The following is a 22118-nucleotide window of genomic DNA, read 5'->3' as shown; positions in this document are numbered from 1 at the left end:
ATGAGGTCATGTAGCAGCTGTACAAACCTCTGGTGCGGCCGCACTTGGAGTATTGCGTACAGTTCTAGTCACCGCATTATGGGAAGGATGTGGAAGCTTTGGAAATGGTGCAAAGGAGATTTACTAGAATGTTGCCTGGTATGGAAGGAAGGTCTTATGAGGAAAGACTGATGGACTTGAGGCTGTTTTTGATGGAGAGAGGAAGGCTAAGAGGTGATTTCATAAAGATGATCAGAGGATTAGATAGGGTGGACAGTGAGAGTTTTTCCCTCGTGGTGATGATAGCTTTAAATTGAGGGATGATAGTTATAGGACAGGTGTCAGAGGTAGTTTCTTTACTCAGAGTAATAAGGGCGCAAATGCCCTGCCTGCAACAGAAGTGGACTCGTCAACTTGAAGAGCATTTAAATGGTCAATGGATAAACATGTGGATGATAATGAAATAGTGTAGGTTAGATGGGCTTCAGATTGGTTTCACAGGTAAGCGCAGCATCGAGGACTGAAGGGCCTGTACTGCGCTGTAATGTTCTATGTTCACTAAAGTATCAGTAATGAGCAATTTCAGGTTATTTGAGGCAACAACAAACCAAAACCAGAAACACCTGTCTGTTAATGCATTTATTGCTAATAACAGAGTATTTACACTGACTCATGATGTGACCATGAGAGTTGGTGCACCCTTGCTGCAATGTAGTGAACAATCTAAAACGGGCAGGACTGGTGGAAGATCAGCGTTCTAATCTGGGTATGTGGCCATCATTGTGAATATGGATTGCTCTGGGAAAATGGATTTTTGAACCAGCATAAATTGACCCTGGGCAGCTCTTGTAATGCAATGGTAGTGTCCCTACCTCTAGGCATGTAGGCCTGGGTTTATGTCCCCCCTGCACCAGAGGCATATACTAACATTTTTAAACATGTTGATTAGAAATGTCTAAGTTGACCATGGGCATAATTCAACTTTGTTAAGAATCCTGACATCTTAGCACTATTTAATTTGATCCTGCCCATATTAAGCTTATATTAAAATATCTGCAGAAACTGTAATCTAATGTGCTGACATAAAGATGTTCAAGTGTACAGAAAATTTTCAGAAGATTAAGGGGTAAATGAAATACAGTACAGACACTAAATGATTAATAATTTAGTAGTACAGTGTATCTATACTAATTTTCAACCACATTGTGTATCAGTTTCTTATTCTGAAGGCATTGGATTCTCAGGGAATGATTTTGAAATTGGTTTAAAATTTTGATGAATGTCATAATACTTCAGTGTACACGTGATCGCAAGGTGAGATGCTGTAGCATTTTGGCTGCAGGGAGTTGCAATAAATATTAGAAACTTCAGCTTTGAGATTCAATATGGCCAGCGCTCAAGAATCTTTTAGCAAATTACACCATCATTCCCCTCTATAATCAGATATGTTCCACATTCCATAAGGTGTGACCGTTATTGTTTGTACAAGAAAAGTGGCGATTATTTACAAGATAATTATCGGACTCTGCTGTAAAAAAATTACATCAGTAATCTCGGTAGAAGATGGGAGCTTCTTAATTTTGAGTGCAAAAAGACTAATTTTCTATACAAGTGTTGAACAGCAAGACAAGAATCTCTCTTGTGAATAGTGAGATGTCTGTTTGCATTAATTTGCATACATTAACATTTCATTATTAGATGATATCAATTCATTCTTATGCAGTTTCCCATTTGCCACCTGAAACCTGGTGACTCCTGGATGCTGTTAGCTCCTCTAACATCCAGATGTGATGCCAATCATTCCCATCTCAAAGCAGATTCTCATGAGCAGTGAACAGTTGCAAACTCCATCCACAGAGATTGGCATTGAACATGTATCAGCCTTTTCCCACCCTCATGACACACAACCAATCCACTCACAGTATGGTTCTACACTTTAATGCTATGAGAAAGTTAGGACTGCAGATGCTGGAGATCAGAGTTAATGAGTGGGATGCTGGAAAAGCAAGCCAATCAGGAAGAGCTTATGCTTGAAACGTCAACTCTCCCACTCCTCAGATGCTACCTGACCAGCTATGCTTTTCCAGCACCACTCTCTTCTACACTCCAATGCTGCATTTTGGAACACACCAGCATTCACTTTACACACAGGATCCGGCATCCATTTGACTAGGATGCAACTCAGGGTCCTTGCCTACTCCTTTGGTATTTACTCCTTCATGTCTATTCATTGCTAGCACAATCTCTGCCTTGCATCACCTTGCATTTTTGCACTTTGCCCTCTGAGCCAGAGCTTAAAGGATCATGGTACTTCTATCCTGCCTTGCCGTTTTATGATACTAACAGACACAGAGACAAGCAGTTTGTCATAGTTGTTAGCAGTGATCAGTCAAGGAGCTGGACATGTTACTGTATAGCACCATACTGCATCAATACCACACCAACACCATGTACCAGCAAAATATGTGACAAACACAGTGCATGTCCTTCAACCAAATGGCACTGTCTTGAGGTCTATGGGAAATAATCCTCAGTATGGTCAAAGTGGACTTTCATCAGTTGGGAGTGCCGACACAGTTAGTCAAGGACATCATCCTCCATCATCCCATGGCTTGGGTATGGTCAGTCGGCTGCTTGGGGCAGTCAGAGTCAGCATGGTCCATACCTTTGCAATCCAGGGAGTGAAACACGGTCAGTGCTGCAAGCCCATTGATGCTAGTCCAGGGAGTTGTGGGAAATTGGTCAGATTGTTGTACAGAAATCAGTAAGGGGTCCGGTTTCTCTCCAGTCCATCCTAGTCAGTCAAGTGCATGGCCCACAGTCAGTCCTGGGGTCAGCTTATTGAAAGTCAAACAGGATTCTCAGGGGCCATTGCTGCAGTAGCAGAGTTGGGGGAAGTCAATTTTTTGGAGATTAGAGGCAGCATGTTGGGATGCAGAGGACACAATAATTATGAAGGGAGCAATTGTAACATATAAAAAGAGGAAGTGATAATACACTGGGAGATTTGGGTTAGTATAGAGTGGGAGGTGATGGTCATCAATGGGTTCAACAGGGGATAGTGCAGTAGAATGGCTGATATGGTGAGGCTGTAGGGCCAGAGCTCTGGTGATAATGTTAGCAGATGACATTGTAACTCAAAGAGTTGGATGGGAACATTTGGAAGTTCAGTACTGATGGGTTTCACAGGAAGTAAAAGAAAGGAACATGGTGCTTTGGAGAGCCTCATGTTTACCAGACTGGGTCACAGACTCCATGTGCCAAACACCATTGGCATTGCCTTTCATCCTCATTGCCTTATATCCTCATATATATGCAATGGAAATGGAAAATGGCTGTAGCCACACCCAGAATGGGCAGGCTAAGTGTCACTCTTTTTCTGTCTAAACATATGGGCTGTACTTCTGAGGAATGTGAGGCTTTTCAAAGGGCAATTACATTAAAGTTTAATTTTGTCATGTTTCATGGAGGGTTTCTTTCCACGAGGCCGAGTAAGTTTTCTTGCACGATCATTCCAAACTTACCTCACTTACCTCCTTTTGACACCCCTCTTGTCCAGAACTAGTGATTCTCTCACTCACTGCAGCCAGATGTGTTCACCACTGGTGGGATTTCTAGGATCCCTGTGTTGGCACCATCTTTAAAAAGGTCATCATGCACTTAATCAAGCACTATCTTTCACTCTTCCATTAACCATCTTCCTCACTCACTCTCATTCACCCCATCTCCCAAATTTCAAACTCTGCATGGCCTCCATGCTGCCTGCTCACTTACTTGGAACACCTCACCACTTTCCCCACAGACTGTAATCACACTAAGAGCTGTGCCACCTGCTTTCATCTCACTCAAACCCTCCCTGTCTCTCAATCCAGGAGAAAACAGTCCACAATAGGGCAGAAAGAGATGCCAGAAATTTGGTGTCTCACCCTCTACAAGGAAAGCAGCAATTGAATGACCATGTTCAAGTCCCTGAACTAATACTAGAGGCTTTGCTTGACTTATTGTGCTGACCCCTCTGACTGACAGATGTCTCCCTAGACTTTACTGAGGACAGCTTGCCTTGGACTTTGAGAGATGGATTGCTTGCAGCACATACAGTGTGTTTATGATGTAAATTGCTGGAAGATTGTACAGTTGTGAGATTGAGACAGCAAGATAACCAACTCCTCGACTGATGGCTACTGACCAGCATGACAAGCTGCTTGGCTTTGTGTCAGCACTGAACAGTAAGGCAGTACAACAGTGCTGTAAGCCTTTAAACTGTGGCTGAGGGGACAAAGTGAAAAAGCTAAGGCAAAGCAGAAGCTGTGAGAATCTAGATAAGTGTTAAATTAATGAGAAATAGTCAGCAAGTAACCCTGGGAGGCAGCCTAGTCCATTCTGTGGGCTGGGTGCCTTTACCTGCACATAAAATCCCGAGCAGTATCATTCCAGTGATAGTTGGTAGCATCATCCAAAGTGCAGTATTGAAGTGCAGAAGTGGATAAGAGATGTGTCATATTACAAAGAGGCTGGCAGGTGCTGGAAGACTTAATTCGTTGATGTGGGTGTGCATTGGGCTAGTGCCCCAGAATGTGCCCTGAAATATTGCTGTCCGATTTGGAAATACCTGACTTTCATTTCATGATTTCTCAGCATCCAGTTCTATCCATGCTGCGCAATGTTAGGAAGCTGCACAGTAATGAGGTGAAATTTGGTGTTAATATCATGAAAACTAGCAATAAGCCCACTAATAGGCATGTCATCACTGTGACGTGAACAACTAATCTCAACGTCCAAAACGATGTTGGAAAATGCAACAAGTTGCACCCGACATTGAGATAATCCTCACTCAATGTCTTATGTAATTTGCATATTTCTCACCGTAGCCGATGTCATTCAGGCCCTACAAGATTCTGCCCTCTGTTTCTCTCTCCACAGATGCTGCCAAACCTGCTGAGTTTCTTCAGCACTTGCTGTTTTTGTTGTTTCCAGCATTGGCACTACTTTACTTTTATACCAATTTTCAACTTATGAATTCGACTGGATCTGAGCTCCTGCAAAATAGCTAGCCAACTAAAAGAACCTCCACTGGATATTGACTCATTACACTCTCTAATTCACATGAACTATGCCAATATCATTGACTTTATAAGTAATTTATAACTTCTGTACATTTTCTATCTTTCTTGGATGCAGATATGTGTGTGTATGAATGTGTTGCAGACTATTCCTCTGGGATTTTTTTTAATGCATCAATAAACGCAATTTTGCTAATTAATCTTAAAGAATTTGTTGTAGGTCATTTTAAACAATGTTAATAAATAGACAATTAAAAACCACCTCCATTACAGATAGGAGAGGAACATTGTAAAATAATTAAATTCACCTCTCCTTTTGTCTATAACATGTGTTTCAAGGTGCCATTTCAATTCCAGCCTCAGGTGACTGTCTGTGTGGAGTTTGCACATTCTTCCCATGACTGCATGGGCTTTTGCCATGTGTTCCAGTTTCCTCCCACAGTCTAAAGCTGTGGATTAGGTTGATTGGTCATGCTAAATTGCCCCATAGTGTGCAGGTATGCAGGCTGGGTGGATTAGCCAGTGTAAATGAGAGTGTAGGGAGGGGTTTTGGATCAGGGTGAGATGGTCTTTGGAGGGTCTATGCAGACTCGATTGGCTGAATGGCCTCTTTTTGTACAGTGGGGATCTATAATTTTCTCTGAACAATTTCACAGTTGTTCCTGTGAGGAGACCTTGTTGCCAAAGATACACAAGCTGTATTTGCACCTATAAATTATCTTGAGCAGAATTGTGTGATATAAGAATCATACTTATTTACAGTAACCTTCTCACATGCTTCAATGTCAATGTCTTTGAATTGCTCCATAGTTCAGTGCAGAACAAAGCTGTTCCATGTTAAAATCAATGAAGATGTTGCAGCTTGTAGACAATGGAGTTCTATGGGGAAAAAAAACTCAAAACTTTAGATTTCAACAACTTCTTTAGATTTCAACAATGTGTTATACAAATGATTAATCCATGAGTCAAGAAAACTAGAAGAGGGAGCAATCTTTTGCATTTGGGGTGATGATAACTAATCTAAAGCAATTGATGATAGTGAGTGGATCTATATTGCCAGCTAATTCCTATAAGCTCATAAACATTGGTCGTTGGACCCTTTTGTCAGTTTTTATGAAGATTTGGAGCTGGAGATAGGAACAAAGTTAGAAATGGAACTAAAATGTGGAGCAAGGTTTACATAATAAAAAAGGCAAATTAAATATGAAGAAATCTAGATAGGTTAGAAAGACTAATTGCAGACTGGCAAATGGCATCAGTGCAATGGAAGAAAAATAAACAATGGTAATATCAATGGTAATAAAACAATGGCTCCAGGGTACAGAACACAATACAGGAGGATCTTGGTGGATTTTGCACTGAAACCAGCAGTGTATATTGTGATAGCAATGAAGGATGACAAATAGATCTTGGGATGTGTAAGAAAGATGCGGCAATGTTTTCAGGAGATGAAATTGTATCATGCACTGTGTAGGTCCACTTGGAATATTGTGTCTAATTCTGCCTTTCATCCCACAGTAAAAATATCCAGGGAGTGCAGGGAAGGGCAACTAAACTGACAATCTATTAAATCATCTGAGTTTTGAGAAGCTAAATAGGTTATGATTGTCAACAGTTGTGACAAAGAATTGGGAGAGACATTACGCACATTTAAAATTTCTAGAGGGAATGGGCAAGTTGAATTGCGATCCCCTATTTGAAATTGGAACAAACTCTTTGAAAAGAGGAGGCATGTAAATAATTTCATTTTAACAATGTTCTCCAGATGGTAACAAAGATATAGGATAGATTGCTCAAGAAGATAATGAAGGCAATTAAATGAAAACTTTTTTTGAAAATACTTGAAATTATATTTGAGGGTACCAGTTTTTGGAGGTTGCCAGATGAAAAACACAGTTTTCTGTCTCCTCTTTTCTGTGTTCCTAACTAATTAAAATCTAATCCTGTAACATCAAGGTTTTACAATCTACCCCATTCTATATCCTGTTGCTTTAGGGGATAGACTGTGATGAAAGATCACCTATTATTTGTATTTGCCAGCTGCTTAGTGACAGAAGGCAGCAATATAGTGACACAGTAGTCAAAATAATGTCATCAGCAGTAAAATATTATCAATGTGTACACTTGCTTTTATTTGTCATCAGTCCCAGCATCTGATGAACAGGTGGTATATTGTGTATATTGTAACATAGTCCAAAGGACTAAGGCAAGCAATGCAAAATGGATACAATACACTGATGATAAGATGTTATCATTTTTCTTCCAGTATGAATTTTATTTCATTCTATCCTCCCTTAAAAGAGTGATCAATGCAGTTCCCTGGGTGCTGGAACTCCTTTTACAGCTCCTCATGTGTAAGCCAGGAGAGTGAAGAATGGTGCAGAATTCAACAGAAGGTGATCTAAACCTAACCTCCCTAACCAAGAAACAAACTGCACTTCTAGGAAAGATCACTGTAAGCATTGACAGTGCTGACTTAATTTTCTCTCGACCTGAGTCTCCAGGACCAATAGTAACACCGTAGTTTGCCCGCAGCTGAGATGAACAAAGCACAGATCACAAATTGAAATTGAACCTTAACTTTCCTCTTGTGCATGGCTGTTTCAGCAGGATAAATCTGCTGAATCATGGAGGGAGCCAAAGTGATGTTAATTTACTGGCCATCCAGTGAACACTCAACCATTTGACTCAAACAGATTACATGTTATAGCTATTAACATTTACAACTGACAACCAGTAATGCCTTTGTATTGGAGATATTGGAGACCAAAACCAGCATTAGATTTAAACTGCTTGCATTGCTTTGAGATCATCTCAAAGGGCACAATGACTATGTTTTCCAGTTTATAAACAGTGATGGGAGTTTGGAGATTGCGAAATTGACTAAAATGTTGAAAATTGAGGCTCTGAATGTCAGCCTTTATCCTGATTGTTAAATGTTTTTAAAATCCTTTTAGGGACCATTTAAATTTAATGAAAATTTCCAAACACAGAAAACACAGGAGAAATAACCAACAGAAACATACCATGAGATTTCACATTTTCCAAAAAGAAACAAACTTTGCTCTACGTCAAGAGTTAAAGTATTGTTATTCATTTAATATTATAACTATGAACCGAATTTTATTTTATTATTTCCCCCAAAAAGTTCCTTATGCTGTATTAAAAATAAACTTGAAAGTGTGTCCACTTCTTTAGAGAACAACTGAAAAGAATGCTTTAGCCCTCTAGAATCCATGTTAACTCTCCATCATAACTCAGCTACCTTCCGAGATGATATTGTGTGGGGTTATTTTCCTTTTTTTTGGCTATGCAACCCTCTTCTTTACACACCTCACACTGGTATGGATGTGTCAGCTCCTTGTTCATATTAAGAGCAGATGTGCAAATGCCTTCCCACAGCTTTCCAAGGTAACTCAGTTGACTGTTTTCTGACTCAAAGTTCTGTGAGGACCACTGTCGGTTTCTTCCATTAGTTGAAAGCAGGAGGAAATTTCACATCTGTTTTCCCTTGTTAAATCAAACAGAGATGAAGTGCATATACAAATATACTCCATATGGTCAATTAATTCAATACCTTTTCTGTTTAAAGGGTAAACTTAGCTGCTGATCATTACCCGAGGTCTCCCTCAGACTTGTCAACTAGTCTATACCACAGCAAAGTTGCAATGCCTCTGTTTGCCCCCCAAATTTGCTCCTCTCAGCAAATATACAAAACTAACTTACAGATGCTGATAAGCAGATACAGATAACAAAAGAACCTTCCACCCCAACAGCCCATTTCTCTGACAATGCCACATGCTTTGGGATATTTTTAAACAGAAATGGAGGCAAATTATTTTACCTTCCATGACACTCTTTGATACTGTAAACCACATGAATTATTTATATTGCTAATGCAGTTTTACAATCCTTTCTGCAAACTCATTGGACCAAAAAGCTGCTTGCAGCTTCCTTTGAACAGGAAACTACATACATAATTTAAATACATGTATTCTGTTGAAGTAAAGGCAGACCTTTTGGTTCAATTGTTGTAGTATAGAAGACTCCCTTTTGTTCACAGCTGTCACACTATTAATTTTGGTCTTGAAGATAAACAGAAGTTATCTTTTAAGTGTAATCATCTCCAAGCTTGCTTGAATTGCCTTTAGGTCAGTGTTATTACCAGTATCTCAATCATTATTTTCCATTTATCTTACAATTAACATATTAATTCCTAACACTGAAAGTTATATTCTAAGATATAAGCCATAAACCAGATTTTCACAACAATGTCAATATTTTATGCTACAGAGATTTGCCTTTATCACATACTTAATACCTTGAGTCTAATTTGTCAGGTCACTGGCAATTAACACCTAACGTGATATCTAAACTCCCTCTAAGCTATACCCAGTTCCTGGTTTTATACAGAAAGTTAGTATCTTAGGGAGTTAACCTGCACCCACATCTCCCCCCACATCTCCCCCTCACTTCCATCCAAGGCCCCAAAGGAGCCTTCCACATTCATCAAGGTTTCACCCGCACTTCCACACATGTCATTTATTGCATTCGTTGCTCCCGATGCAATCTCCTCTCCATTGGGGAGACTGGACGCCTTCACGCAAAGCGCTTCAGGGAACATCTCCGGGACACCTGCACCAATCAACCCCACTGCCCTGTGGCTGAACATTTCAACTCCCCCTAGGTCCTGGGCCTCATCCACCATCACTCCCTCACTACCCGATGCCTAGAGGAAGAACGCCTCATCTTCCGCCTCAGAACACTTCAACTCCAGGGCATCAATGTGGATTTCACCAGTTTCCTTATTTCCCCTCCCCCAACCTTACCCCAGTTTCAAACTTCCAGCTCAGCACCATCCTCATAACCTGTCCAACCTGTCAATCTTCCTTCCCACCTATCCACTCCACCCTCCTCTCCGACTTATCACCCTTCATCCCCACCTCCATCCACCTACTGCACTTTCAACTACCTCTCCCCAGCTCCACCCCCCTCCCATTTATCTCTCCACCTCAGAGGCTTCCAGCCTCAATCCTGATGAAGGGCTCCCGCCCAAAATGTCAATTTTCCTGCCCCTCATGATTTTATAAACCTCTATAAGGTCACCCCTCAGCCTCTGACACTCCAGGGAAAACAGCCCCAGCCTGCTCAGCCTCTCCCTGTAGCTCAGATCCTCCAACCCTGGCAACATCCTTGTAAGTCTTTTCTGAACCCTTTCAAGTTTCACAACATCTTTCCAATAGGAAGGAGACCAGAATTGCATGCAATATTCCAACAGTAGCCTAACCAATGTCCTGTACAGCTGCAACATGACCTCCCAACTCCTGTACTCAATACTCTGACCAATAAAGAAAAGCATATCAAATGCCTTCTTCACTATCCTATCTTACCTGCGACTCCACTTTCAAGGAGCTATGAACCTGCACTCCAATGTCTCCTTGTTCAGCAACACTCCCTAGGACCTTATGTAAAGGTTCACTCAAATTCTCTGCTTTGCTCATTGTAACGGTCTTCATTTGGTACACTGCTAGATCACAAAACCTCTGTCCTCATGCCTCACATGAAGAAGCTTGAAAACTTTACTGTGTTACTACTGCCATAGCTTTGGTCATTAGTGGTTGTGGGACAGGATTAGTGCCCTGGTGAAAGAGAAAGAGATGATGGACTTCTCACACAAGCCAGACACCAAATGGGGTTGATAAAGCAAAAGTGATGAAACAGCAACTCCATTCTAATCTTAAAATATCTCATGTTTCAAGCATATCAGTTACTTAGTAGGTTCACTGCACCATTTTAACCGGAAAGGTTATGGGAATACTCATATCAACCACTCTGGCAGCTCTAACAAAGACTGAGGTCCGAAGACTGGAAGCCTTTACAGGTAAATTTAAAGCTTCATTTTGTGGGACTTATAGGAGCCTGAGTGCTGTTTGAGATCACATTAGGAAAGTGTAGAGCTTACCACTTAGAATTCCTCATTTCTATGGTGCTGACCATCCAAGAGCCCTGACACGTCCCATTGTAATACATACTTTGTAAAGTCGTGAAACAGTTGAATTTCTGAGGTGAAACTTTTAGTCAAATAGTTGGAGATTAACGTATGCAACATTTTGAGATGCTGAATTCCATCACTCCCCAATAGTATCGCCACCTGACTGTGATGAATGTCAACTGATCACAGAGTTGCCATGATTTGTCTTGGCAACTCTGTGTTCAGCCAAGATAATCACTGTTCATGCCAACTCTGCCACTAAAGTAAATACAAAAAGAACCAAAAATATTTTTATTATTCTGTAAGATATGAGGAGTTCAATAATTATCTTCAAATGCATTTTTTGCAGCAGGCCAAGTATGACTTAAGTGGCACAGGAGTAGGAAGTTGGGATTTTCAGATAAAATTCGAGTAATCAACCTTTACTCAAGACCAACTAACATATATTTTGGACATATATGACAGTTGCTTGCACACAAAACGAGTTTATGATTTGCTAAACAGAAATATGGAAAAATGCACAAAGTAATCTAAAAGCTTTAACCTAAGATAAGGTCATCACCATTTTCATTGTTTTGGAGTATTGAGATGATGCTGAATTGCCAAGATACTGTTTTATTTAACCTGGCATGCCCTTTGAGGAACTTAATCTGGTGAATACCCTTTGGAGTGTGACTTAAATACTAGCAAGTAAATTTGAGTGTATCTCTGTGGATGGGCAGTTGCATGTAAATCATTAATGCTCCTTTCAGGGCAAGTATCTGTTATCAATATCAAGAAATTGCAGATTATCATTTTCTTTTCACAGATTTGTGTTGGAAATGCCAAATTGAGAAAACTCCTAGCTCTGCAAACATGACTCAGGAGAAATTTAGATCTACTGGATTAGGTTGCAGGTATTAACTGAAGTAGGGTTTACCATCCCCGGAAATAGTTTGGAGGTAGCCAAAGAGGATGTCTGATATGGAGGTGGGCTGTATAAAAGGCCAGTCTGGGTGATGCAAGACTTCATAGCTGTTAACAAACAATGAAACAATAATTTTCTCTCAGTCCCACATTTTGCACATCCTCGCATTCACCTATACACTCCCCATGTCTTAAGCACATCAAACCACACCACTTCATAAACCCTACCAAAAACCCATATCTCATACCTATACCCCTTAATCCAACATCTAGGACACTTAAAATCCCCTGGGACAACTTGGTGCTAACTCAGGTCAACCATATATTCCACACAATACCCTTTAACCTTAAAATCTCCATGCCAACTCACTTGGAACCCAACATAGAATACACCTGGATCTTTTGTTGAGATGAAATAAAATAATGTGTCTCTTGATGAAAATAACACTTATAACTGATTAAAAACCCATTCACTACATTTAACTCCCTTCATCCACTTATTTCCGAACTCTAATAAAGGCAATCCTTTTAAATTCTTAGTCTGACTTTAAGACGTTATAAGCACATGGAGCTGTCAATCAAACAGTGAAGTGACAGGTCTCACACTGTGATAATAATAAGTTGTAAAATTATTATCATGGAGCGCAAATTCTGTAATTATAGTCCACATGCCTGTATCGACTGACAGAATGAAATTGCTGGCTCTGTTTTATTTGCTGATTCTTTTCCTAAAAGTTTAAAGGCCATGTGATTTAAATGTCTTGATTGTTTGACACTTCCATTGACCTTAATAGGTCCTGTGACAGGTTGATAATTCTATCAACAGCTTGACAGTTCCCATGAGGTTTATAGCTCTCGTTAGTTTGATCACATCCATATCTACTTTTAACGATGTCAAAGGCCTTCCAATGAGTTCCTTACCTCTCCCTAAAACATTATACCTCTCCCAAAGGTATCCCTGACTTTTCCAAAAGGATACCCTATCTCTCCAAATACAGCTGGCATCTTTAGATCTTTATCTGCATAAGGTAAAGCCTGCAACTTAGGTTTTGGATATCCCACTCATGAAAATTGGATCTACTTGAAGGCAGCTGCACTTTAACAGAGGAAACTGCTTCACTGAACTGGAGATATGCCAAGTACAACCCACATTCACTCCCCTGTAGCCCAATAAAAATGATGCATGCTAAGTTTGGGGGGAAAGATTTCCAGGATCAGGACTGTAGTCCCATTTTCACTAAGCTGGAGAACCTGTCCAGCATCAAGAAAATTCAAGCCTTAGTATTTTTGACACTTTGAAGGATACTAAATCTCCATTTAATTTAATTTGAGTTATTGTCGTCATGTGTACCTAAGCGCAGTGAAGGACTTTGTTTGCGAGCAATACAGGCAGATCATAGCAAGCAAGGGCATACAGATTAGGGTGTTTAGCGTGCATTTCATATAGCTTTTTAATTTATCATCGTTTTAATTAGTTTCTTTGTCTCATGCACACTACCTGTAGTCCACAAGACACATAGAGCTCCTGGGTGCATCTCATTTTTGTCGGGATTGTTTTTCTTCAAGGTTATTTAATGATGGTAGTTGTAATAATAGATTTCATAAGAATTCCTACAGATTTTTTAAAATGTTAAGTTAATACCTGTTGCACTTGATCTGATGAATACTTTTCTGTGGTATCTGGTATCAAATTGAGGGTTCGATTTTTATAATTTGAACATTTATAAAATTGAAAAAATAAATTCACAAGAAATATTTTTTCTGATGGTAATTCTGTGGTGGAAAAGAGTGACCTTTGAAAGGGAAAATAAGTCAAGAAACATTAAACTCAGATTAAAAAAAATAGAAATGATATATCATTGGAGATGAAGGTTAAAGTCAGGCAAGCCTCATGAAGAAAATCATTGACAGTGGGACTGAAGTCTAAGTTATGAGACATATATGTACACAGTGATTTTTATCTTTATACTTTTTAGTATTGCATGATCTTCACAAAAAAAGATAAAAGAACATGAGCAGTATCGATTCACTTACATTATTTATAATGTGATAGTAGAACACAAATTGCTCAGTTGTTAAGTACAAATATTAAAAATACCTTTTTTAGTGCACTTAGCATTCAGAATGTGGAATGTCTTTTGGGAAATGCAGCTGGGAATGGAATGTATAACAACCTTTAACAAGAAAATAAGTAAATATTTGAAAATGAAAAGAGAATTGTATAAAGGCAAGATTAGAAAACTCAATAGGTGGCTGTTTCAGAGAGATCATAGAAAATAGGAACAGGAATGGGCCATTTGGTCCAGTGAGTTGGCATAGCTCCATCAGTTAAAGGGTTTGATTTCTACATGACAGGGTGTAATCATTGGTGTTCCCCATAGATATTAACTGGGCCCACATTGATTACTGTGAAGTTGGATGTGGAAGTATAGTTATATATTACATGAAGTGTGATGAATTTGGGTTAGCTGTCAAAAAAAAGACAAAGGAATACCTGATAAGTGGGAGAATACTGAGGTGTAGAGAAGTGGAGGACCTTGAAGTGAACACCCACAGATCCCTGAGGTAGCAGGACAAGTCATTACTTTGTTTATGAAAGCATATTTACTCTGCCTTTATTAGCTGAGATATGCACTATAAGAGCAGGGAAGGTTTACAAGAACTGTATAAATCGATATTTGGGGCAAGCTTGAGTACTATGCACAGTTCTGGTCACCTCATTTGAGAAAGGTTATGATTGCCCTCGAGAGGGTAGAAACAACATTTAGAAACATGGAAAATATGATTTGGAGTAAGCTATTAAGGCCTTTGAATCTGCTCCACCATTCGGCATGATCAAAGCTGATAATCCACCTCAGTTCCCTGTTCCCACTTTCTCCCCATACCTTTTAATCGTCTTTAGTTCTGAGAACTATAACTAACTCCTTGTTGAAAATATTCAATGTTTAGAACACAGAACATAGAACATAGAACAATACAGCACAGAACAGGCCCTTCGGCCCACGATGTTGTGCCGAACATTTGTCCTAGCTTAAGCACCCATCCATGTACCTATCCAATTGCCACTTAAAGTTCGCCAATGATTCTGACTCTGCCACTCCCACAGGCAGCGCATTCCATGCCTCCACCACTCTCTGGGTAAAGAACCCGCCCCTGACATCTCCCCTATACCTTCCACCCTTCACCTTAAATTTATGTCCCCTTGTAACACTCTGTTGTACCCGGGGAAAAGGTTTCTGACTGTCTACTCTATCTATTCCCCTGATCATCTTATATACCTCTATCAAGTCACCCCTCATCCTTCTCCGTTCCAATGAGAAAAGGCCTAGCATACTCAACCTATCCTCGTACGACCTATTCTCCATTCCAGGCAACATCCTGGTAAATCTTCTCTGCACCCTCTCCAAAGCTTCCACATCTTTCCTAAAGTGAGGCGACCAGAACTGCACACAGTACTCCAAATGTGGCCTAACCAAAGTCCTGTACAGTTGCAACATCACTTCACGACTCTTGAATTCAATCCCTCTGCTAATGAACGCTAATACACCATAGGCCTTCTTACAAGCTCTATCCACCTGAGTGGCAACTTTCAAAGATCTATGAACATAGACCCCAAGATCCCTCTGCTCCTCCACCTTACTAAGAACCCTACCGTTAACCCTGTATTCTGCATTCTTATTTGTCCTTCCAAAATGGACAACCTCACACTTGGCAGGGTTGAACTCCATCTGCCACTCCTCAGCCCAGCTCTGCATCATATCTAAGTCCCTTTGCAGCCGACAACAGCCCTCCTCACTATCCACAACTCCACCAATCTTCGCACCATCTGCAAATTTACTGACCCACCCTTCGACTCCCTCTTCCAAGTCATTAATAAAAATTACAAACAGCAGAGGATCCAGAACTGATCCCTGCGGAACTCCACTTGTAACTGGGCTCCAGGCTGAATATTTACCATCTACCACCACTCTCTGACTTCGACCGGTTAGCCAGTTTTCTATCCAACTGGCCAAATTTCCCTCTATCCCATGCCTCCTGACTTTTCGCACAAGCCTACCATGGGGAACCTTATCAAATGCCTTACTAAAATCCATGTATACTACATCCACTGCTCTACCCTCATCCACATGCTTGGTCACCTCCTCAAAGAATTTGTCCTCAGTGATGAGCAATCAGATGCTGCTTGACCTGCTGTGCTTTTCCAGTACCACACTATCTCTCAACTCTGATCTCCACCATCTACAGTCCTTGCTTTCTCCAATGTTTTGTCCTCAACTGCTTTCTCTGTTGGAGAATTCCACAGGCTCACCATTCTTTGGGTGAAGAAATTTCTCCTCATATCAGTCCTAAATAACCGACCCCATGCCTTTAAACTGTGACTATTGGTTCGAGGCTCTCCAGTCATCGGGGATATCCTTACTGCATTTACCCTCCTGCCTGAAATGAAAATGTGCAGCTATGTGGAAATGTGAGATAGGCTGGAATAGTTCTCCTTGGAATAGAGGAGACTAAGAGAAGATTTGATTGATGTAGAAAATTGTGAAGTGCTTGGATAGAGTGGATTGGATGGGCCAAGTTACCTGAGCAGAAAGATCAATGTATTGGGGGCATTAATTTGTACAAGGATTAGAGCAGAGAGGAGGAACTGTTGCTTTCACACAGAGGAAGATAAGAATGCAGAATCCTCTGCCTGACAGGCTTGCAGAGTTAGAAACCCTTAACTCATTTAATCCTCCGGGTGCCTATCCCTGTGCACAAAGTGCTCCTGCTGCAGCCTTTTGATGGTAGTTGATGCAATGTAGGGCTGCTCTTCTGGTGTGCCCTGCCATTCAGTAGTAGATTGTCAGGATGGTCAGGATAGCAGATTCCGGATGCCAGTATCCATAGAGAAGAGGTGTATATGCCTGCTGCCTGTTGGTTATCCTTGAGCTGTGGTTTGGTCATAGTCAACAATGAGCAGCTGAGTCTGCTAGGTATCCACTCTGGTTTCTTTATTGAGCTTTCCTGATGTCTGGCTTGTTTGGTAAGTTTGAAAAGGTGGGGGGCTGAATATAGGTGCGATGAGTTGTGACATTAATAATGTGTTTAAACAGTTTTAATCCCTGTCAATTGATATCTCATTGCTGCTGAACAAGAATCTCCTCAGGCCTTTTTTGAAAGCCCAAATGATTGACTGTGATGATGTCAGCATTGAGGAAAGCCTCGCTGACTTCTCGTCCATACCCTGTCAGAAAGTTTACTGTAGCCCCTGTCACTGACACCATATAAGATTCTCCCCTTTGATTCTATATGCATGTTTTCAGATATTGCTAAATGAGGAAGCACAAATTCTATGGATGTTTCAAAGGGATATAAATTAAGCAAGGCATCAAATCTATGGTATCTGGAATTCAAAGTTTTAATAATCCACTAAGAGTTATAATATCCCTGAGATGTTTCAGATGTGAAATGAACTGCCTTCAAAATAGAGTCACTGTTGTAATTCTGGATAGCCAATTGCATACACAAACACGGTGAGATAAATGACCAAGTAGCCTGTTTTGTTGTTGTTAGTTGTGGTATAGGTTTTACACAGAATAGCTTGTTCATTTACATTTGAAGGATACCATGTCATATTTTTGATCCACCCAAGTTAAGGCCTCGGTTTTCATGACTCATGTAGAACAAAAAACATTTGTTAACGTAACAGTCTGTCAATATTGAATTTAAATGTCAACCTTGTTTTATGATCACCTTTAGAACACATCTTGAACCCACAGCAGATTTCTGGAGATCACAATGCAACCAATGAGTTAAGCATAGCTCTCTCACAATCATAAATGATGATTCCCAAATTGTAATTAATCATCTCATAAAGCATGGATATTAGATAAAGGGACAGACGTTTTTGGCTGGTACAATGCACCAAAATTATAGAAGTCACATGATACCAGGTTATAGTACAACAGGTTTGTTTGAAATCACAAGCTTTCAGATGACGAAAGAGCAACACTCTGAAAGCTTATGATTTCAAATTAATATATTGGACTATAACTTGGCGACGTGTGACTTCTGACTTTGTCTATCCTAGTCCAACACCAGCACCTCCACATCACAACAAAATTATGTGCTCTTTTTTCTACCATCAAAATCTGTCTCAGCATTTAACTTATTTCGTCAAAGCAAAATAAAAGCCGATTTCTAATCATTTTACTCATTGTGAGCATCCAGATGTTTTTCAGTTCTTGAATGTATAAGAAAGGAAAACTGGTCAGTGTAAATTATTGTTGCCATTTTGAAACAAATGGCAAGATGGAGTTTACCTTACATGTGACCTGCAGTGTTCAGTTTGGGGTGATGTTTGTGGTGGCTTTATGTGGCCCCAATGACATCCCAAATTCTCCAATGATGGGGAAGATCCCAACAGACTAATTTGCAGAAATGGGTTTGATTAGGCTGAACAATATTGTCAGCTCTGGGTCTGAGATCGTTTTGGGTGCTTGTGTTGAACAAACCCAACAGCAGACCCCATACATACATAAGGTGCGAATTGAGATGCAAATGCAAAATGCATCAAATTGGTGGAGTCAAATTTTAGTCAATTAATCAAACCCTAATGAGTCAAAACTTTAGTAATAAATAAAATTGATATACTAAAATTTATATAGTGATCAGCGTAATCTTCACAGAGTTATACAATATTTCTATTGTATAACTCTTTAATTTTTAGTTTACTGTTTTCGGGGTTCTGTAATAGGCAGGTATTCTGATCCACCAGATTATCACTCGTGAAAATTTTAATTTGTTCTCTACATTTTTGTCACATTGTCCAATTAGCTCTAAGAATTTCATAGAATGAATTGAGATTTCTTATTCTTCTGGTAATCTTTCTTTCACTTGAACATTTTCAGATGGTCCCTATGATTTAATGGTGAAGTCTGAACCACGATTCAAAGTTAGTGAAGGAGTGTTCACTGCTGGTAAAGGAGAGCCAGTCTGGTTTAAATGTTCAGCAAATTCCAACCCACCAAATGTCTACTCGTGGTTTCAGAAAGCTGACAACAAGACAACACCCATCCAGTGGGGGCCAGTGTTAAATATCAAGTCTGAGAAAGTACCCGACAAAGCTGACTACATGTGCTGTGTCTACAACAATATCACTGGCAAACGGGATGAAACTCAATTCACTTTCATACTCTCTGCTACTGGTATGTACAGACTTATTGATATGAATTCATTAATGGCAATTTTTAAAAAATAATATGATCATTGGTGTCCTTAAAACTAATTTGAAGAGTCAAAAATAGAACATCACTTTGAATGACAGATTAATTAATTGGAAATGGAACTTAATGTGAATCAAATTGATGCCACTGTTGATCATATGTTGAATAAGTTTCATTCTCAAAACAGACAATGGAATTATTTAGTAGTTTGAATGGTGTATATACTGGAATCATTACAGTTTTCCTTTATGGAATGTTCACTCAATCCTTACTTACAAACAACTGAACTGATTGCATAGCAAGGATCCCTGATCTGACATGAAAGTAAAATACTGTGGGTGTTGGAGATCTGAAAAAAAAAACAGAAAGAGCTGGGGAACTTCAGCATGTGTAACATCATGATGGAGACATAAGCAGAATTAATGCTTTGACTGGAAAATTATGCTGTGGGCATCCTCACAGTCTGTTCTACTTGAAATTCAACATGTCCATAAAGACTCTTACAAATTTTTACAGAAAGCATCCTATCTGGATGCATCACGGCATGTTATGGCAACTGCTCTTCTCAAGACCAAAAGAAACTGCACAAAGTTGTGAGCACAGCCCCAGTACATCACACAAACCATCCATTGACTTCATCTATATTTTCCACTGCAACGAGCATATTCAAAGACCCCTCCCACCCTCTGGTGTATAAGTACAAATAGATTCATGAATAGCTTCTTCCCAGCTGTTGTCAGCCATTTGAACGAACCTCTTTCATGTTAATGTTGATTTCTCACTGCACCTTCTCAGCAGCTGTATCATTGTATCCTGCACTCTGTTCTGTTACTGTGATGCACTTGCATAGCATGATCTGCCTGTAAAGCACATAAGACCTCACTTTTCACTGTACTTTGGTGCACTTGACAGTAACAAATCAAAATCGCTCACCACCCCCCCCCTTAGACAACAGCATAACAACCATCATTTTTAGGCACTACTGTTCTAAAGAAGAGTCAAGTCGGACTTGAAATGTTAACACATGCTGCTGGACCCATTAATTTCCTACAGCACTTTCTTTTTTTTATTATCCCTGATCTTACATCCAGGCTATAACTAGGAAATCATCCGAGTCATTGAGTGGGTCACTTTAGTTTTGTTTTGAAATAACAGCTACAGTAAAGCTCAATGAACCCAATGTCATGTTTCTGTTTATTAATTTATAATGTATTGCTAAAATACCTTCTTTATATTATTTTTGAAATGCATGAACACTTACACTTACATTCTACTTAGAATTCTAAAACTAGACCAGCAAACATCCACATTCAATTTTCAAGAATTCAGTACCGATTTTACATGGAAATACTTGATGCATCATACCACAGAAACAGACCCTTTAGTCCATCTGGTCTATGCTGGTGTTTGTGCTGCACACCTTCTCCAAATCCCATCTTGATTCATTTCACCTGAGCAACATATTCCTTTTTCATGTAGTTAAAAATCACGCAACACCAGGTTTATTTGGAAGTCCTAGCTTTCAGGTTTATTTGGAAGTCCTAGCTTTCAGAGCACTGCTCCTTCCTCAGGTAGCTGTGAGGCAGGATCATAAAGTGCAGAATTTATAGCATAAGATTACAGTGTCATGCAACTGAAACAATATATTGAACAAACCTTGCATGACACTGTAATATTTTGCTATAAATTCTGTCTTATGATCCTGCTCCACAGCTACCTGAGGAAGGAGCAGTGCTCTGAAAGCTAGGACTTCCAAATAAACCTGTTGAACTATAACCTGGTGTTGTGTGATTTTTAACTTTGTCCACCCCAGTCCAACACTGGCACTTCAACATCATGGCGACCTTTTTCATGTATTTCACTTCTAACACTCTATGTGATGGTGAGGCTGACATTCTCACTGCTTTTCTTAATTTCTTATTAGATCCAAAAGAAATTGTCTTATATTTATGCTTCAGAACCATATTTCCCCATCTTCCCATAGTAAGAGGAAATATTTTCTCTTGTTTGACTTTATTCATCCTTGTTTTGCTTTTTTTATTGTCTGTGAGGCTATGAGTTTATTGTGCAAAACAATAGTGAGGCTGTTTGAGTTCATTAGAGATAAATTGGATAGCCTGGGAGTATGCATTCTGGAATTTTGAATGAAACACAATGAACCCAACCCAATTGAATGCAACAACACAGCATCTTCATATTTCCTGCTCACTATCATGATTTCTGTGTGTACCTATGTTAACCATTTTGATGATTGACTGGACATAGCAGCACAAGGGCCATTGTTGTTCCTGGCCAGCATCACTTAAAGTTAACTTGTACCTCTTTTAATAAGGTGTATGATGGCTATGGTGGGTGCTGGGAATCCTTTGTAAGCTTCATTTGACCTGATAAAGAAAGAAGAATGTCTGAATTGGGATAAGCAATTGCCAGCTTTTTATTTCATGTTGCAATAGATATGTTGATGAAGAATGTTGAAAGGAAGGTAGATGTACTGACCTCTTGAAGGTCCATCAAAGCAATGAAGTTTCTAGCCGTTCAGTGCCAGAATAAGGAGAGGGAGAGAGAAAGAAATAAAAATAGAAAAAGAGAGAAAACGAAATGGAAAATGAGAGAGATATGGTAAGAAATAGTGGTAAAACTAATGAAAGGTAAAAGGGGCAGGGGCAAGGTAATAAAAAAGTCTAAGGGAGAAACAGCATTAAAAAGAAAACCAAAATCCACGTCAGCAGTCAATCATTAGTCAGTCTAATTAATCCATGGTTGATGAGTCCTAATGCAGCTTGAAATTTCTTATTTTCAAACATCTTTGAGCTTTGTTATTTGTCCTGCTTCAAAACCAGCTACAGTTTAGCAAAGAAGGGTTGACCATCATAGATAGTTCAGTGCAGTCTCTTCCTAGTTTTTTATGCAAGAGACAATTTTATTCAATCAGGCTTTTAGTTTATCTGTTAATTTTTTTTCTGGGTGTTCTCTCTG

The 22118-nt window shown here is 39.7% G+C and overlaps 1 protein-coding gene across 3 annotated transcripts in view; it reads left to right on the top strand.

Annotated features, from left to right (window-relative positions):
• The window catches only part of hepacam2 (HEPACAM family member 2), a 107521-nt gene that overhangs the window by 31961 nt on the left and 53442 nt on the right, over positions 1 to 22118 (top strand). For all 3 annotated transcript variants that reach the window (XM_043689951.2, XM_043689948.2, XM_043689949.2), the window contains exon 4: positions 18828 to 19124. In XM_043689951.2, the coding sequence (XP_043545886.2) occupies positions 18828 to 19124 (297 nt within the window). The remainder of the gene's footprint in view (positions 1 to 18827; positions 19125 to 22118) is intronic.

The sequence above is a fragment of the Chiloscyllium plagiosum genome, unplaced genomic scaffold, assembly GCF_037043375.1.
Source record: "Chiloscyllium plagiosum isolate Xiang-an unplaced genomic scaffold, Cpla_swu_hap1 HiC_scaffold_5, whole genome shotgun sequence".
NCBI lineage: Eukaryota > Metazoa > Chordata > Chondrichthyes > Orectolobiformes > Hemiscylliidae > Chiloscyllium > Chiloscyllium plagiosum.
This window is presented reverse-complemented; position numbering and strand designations above follow the sequence as displayed.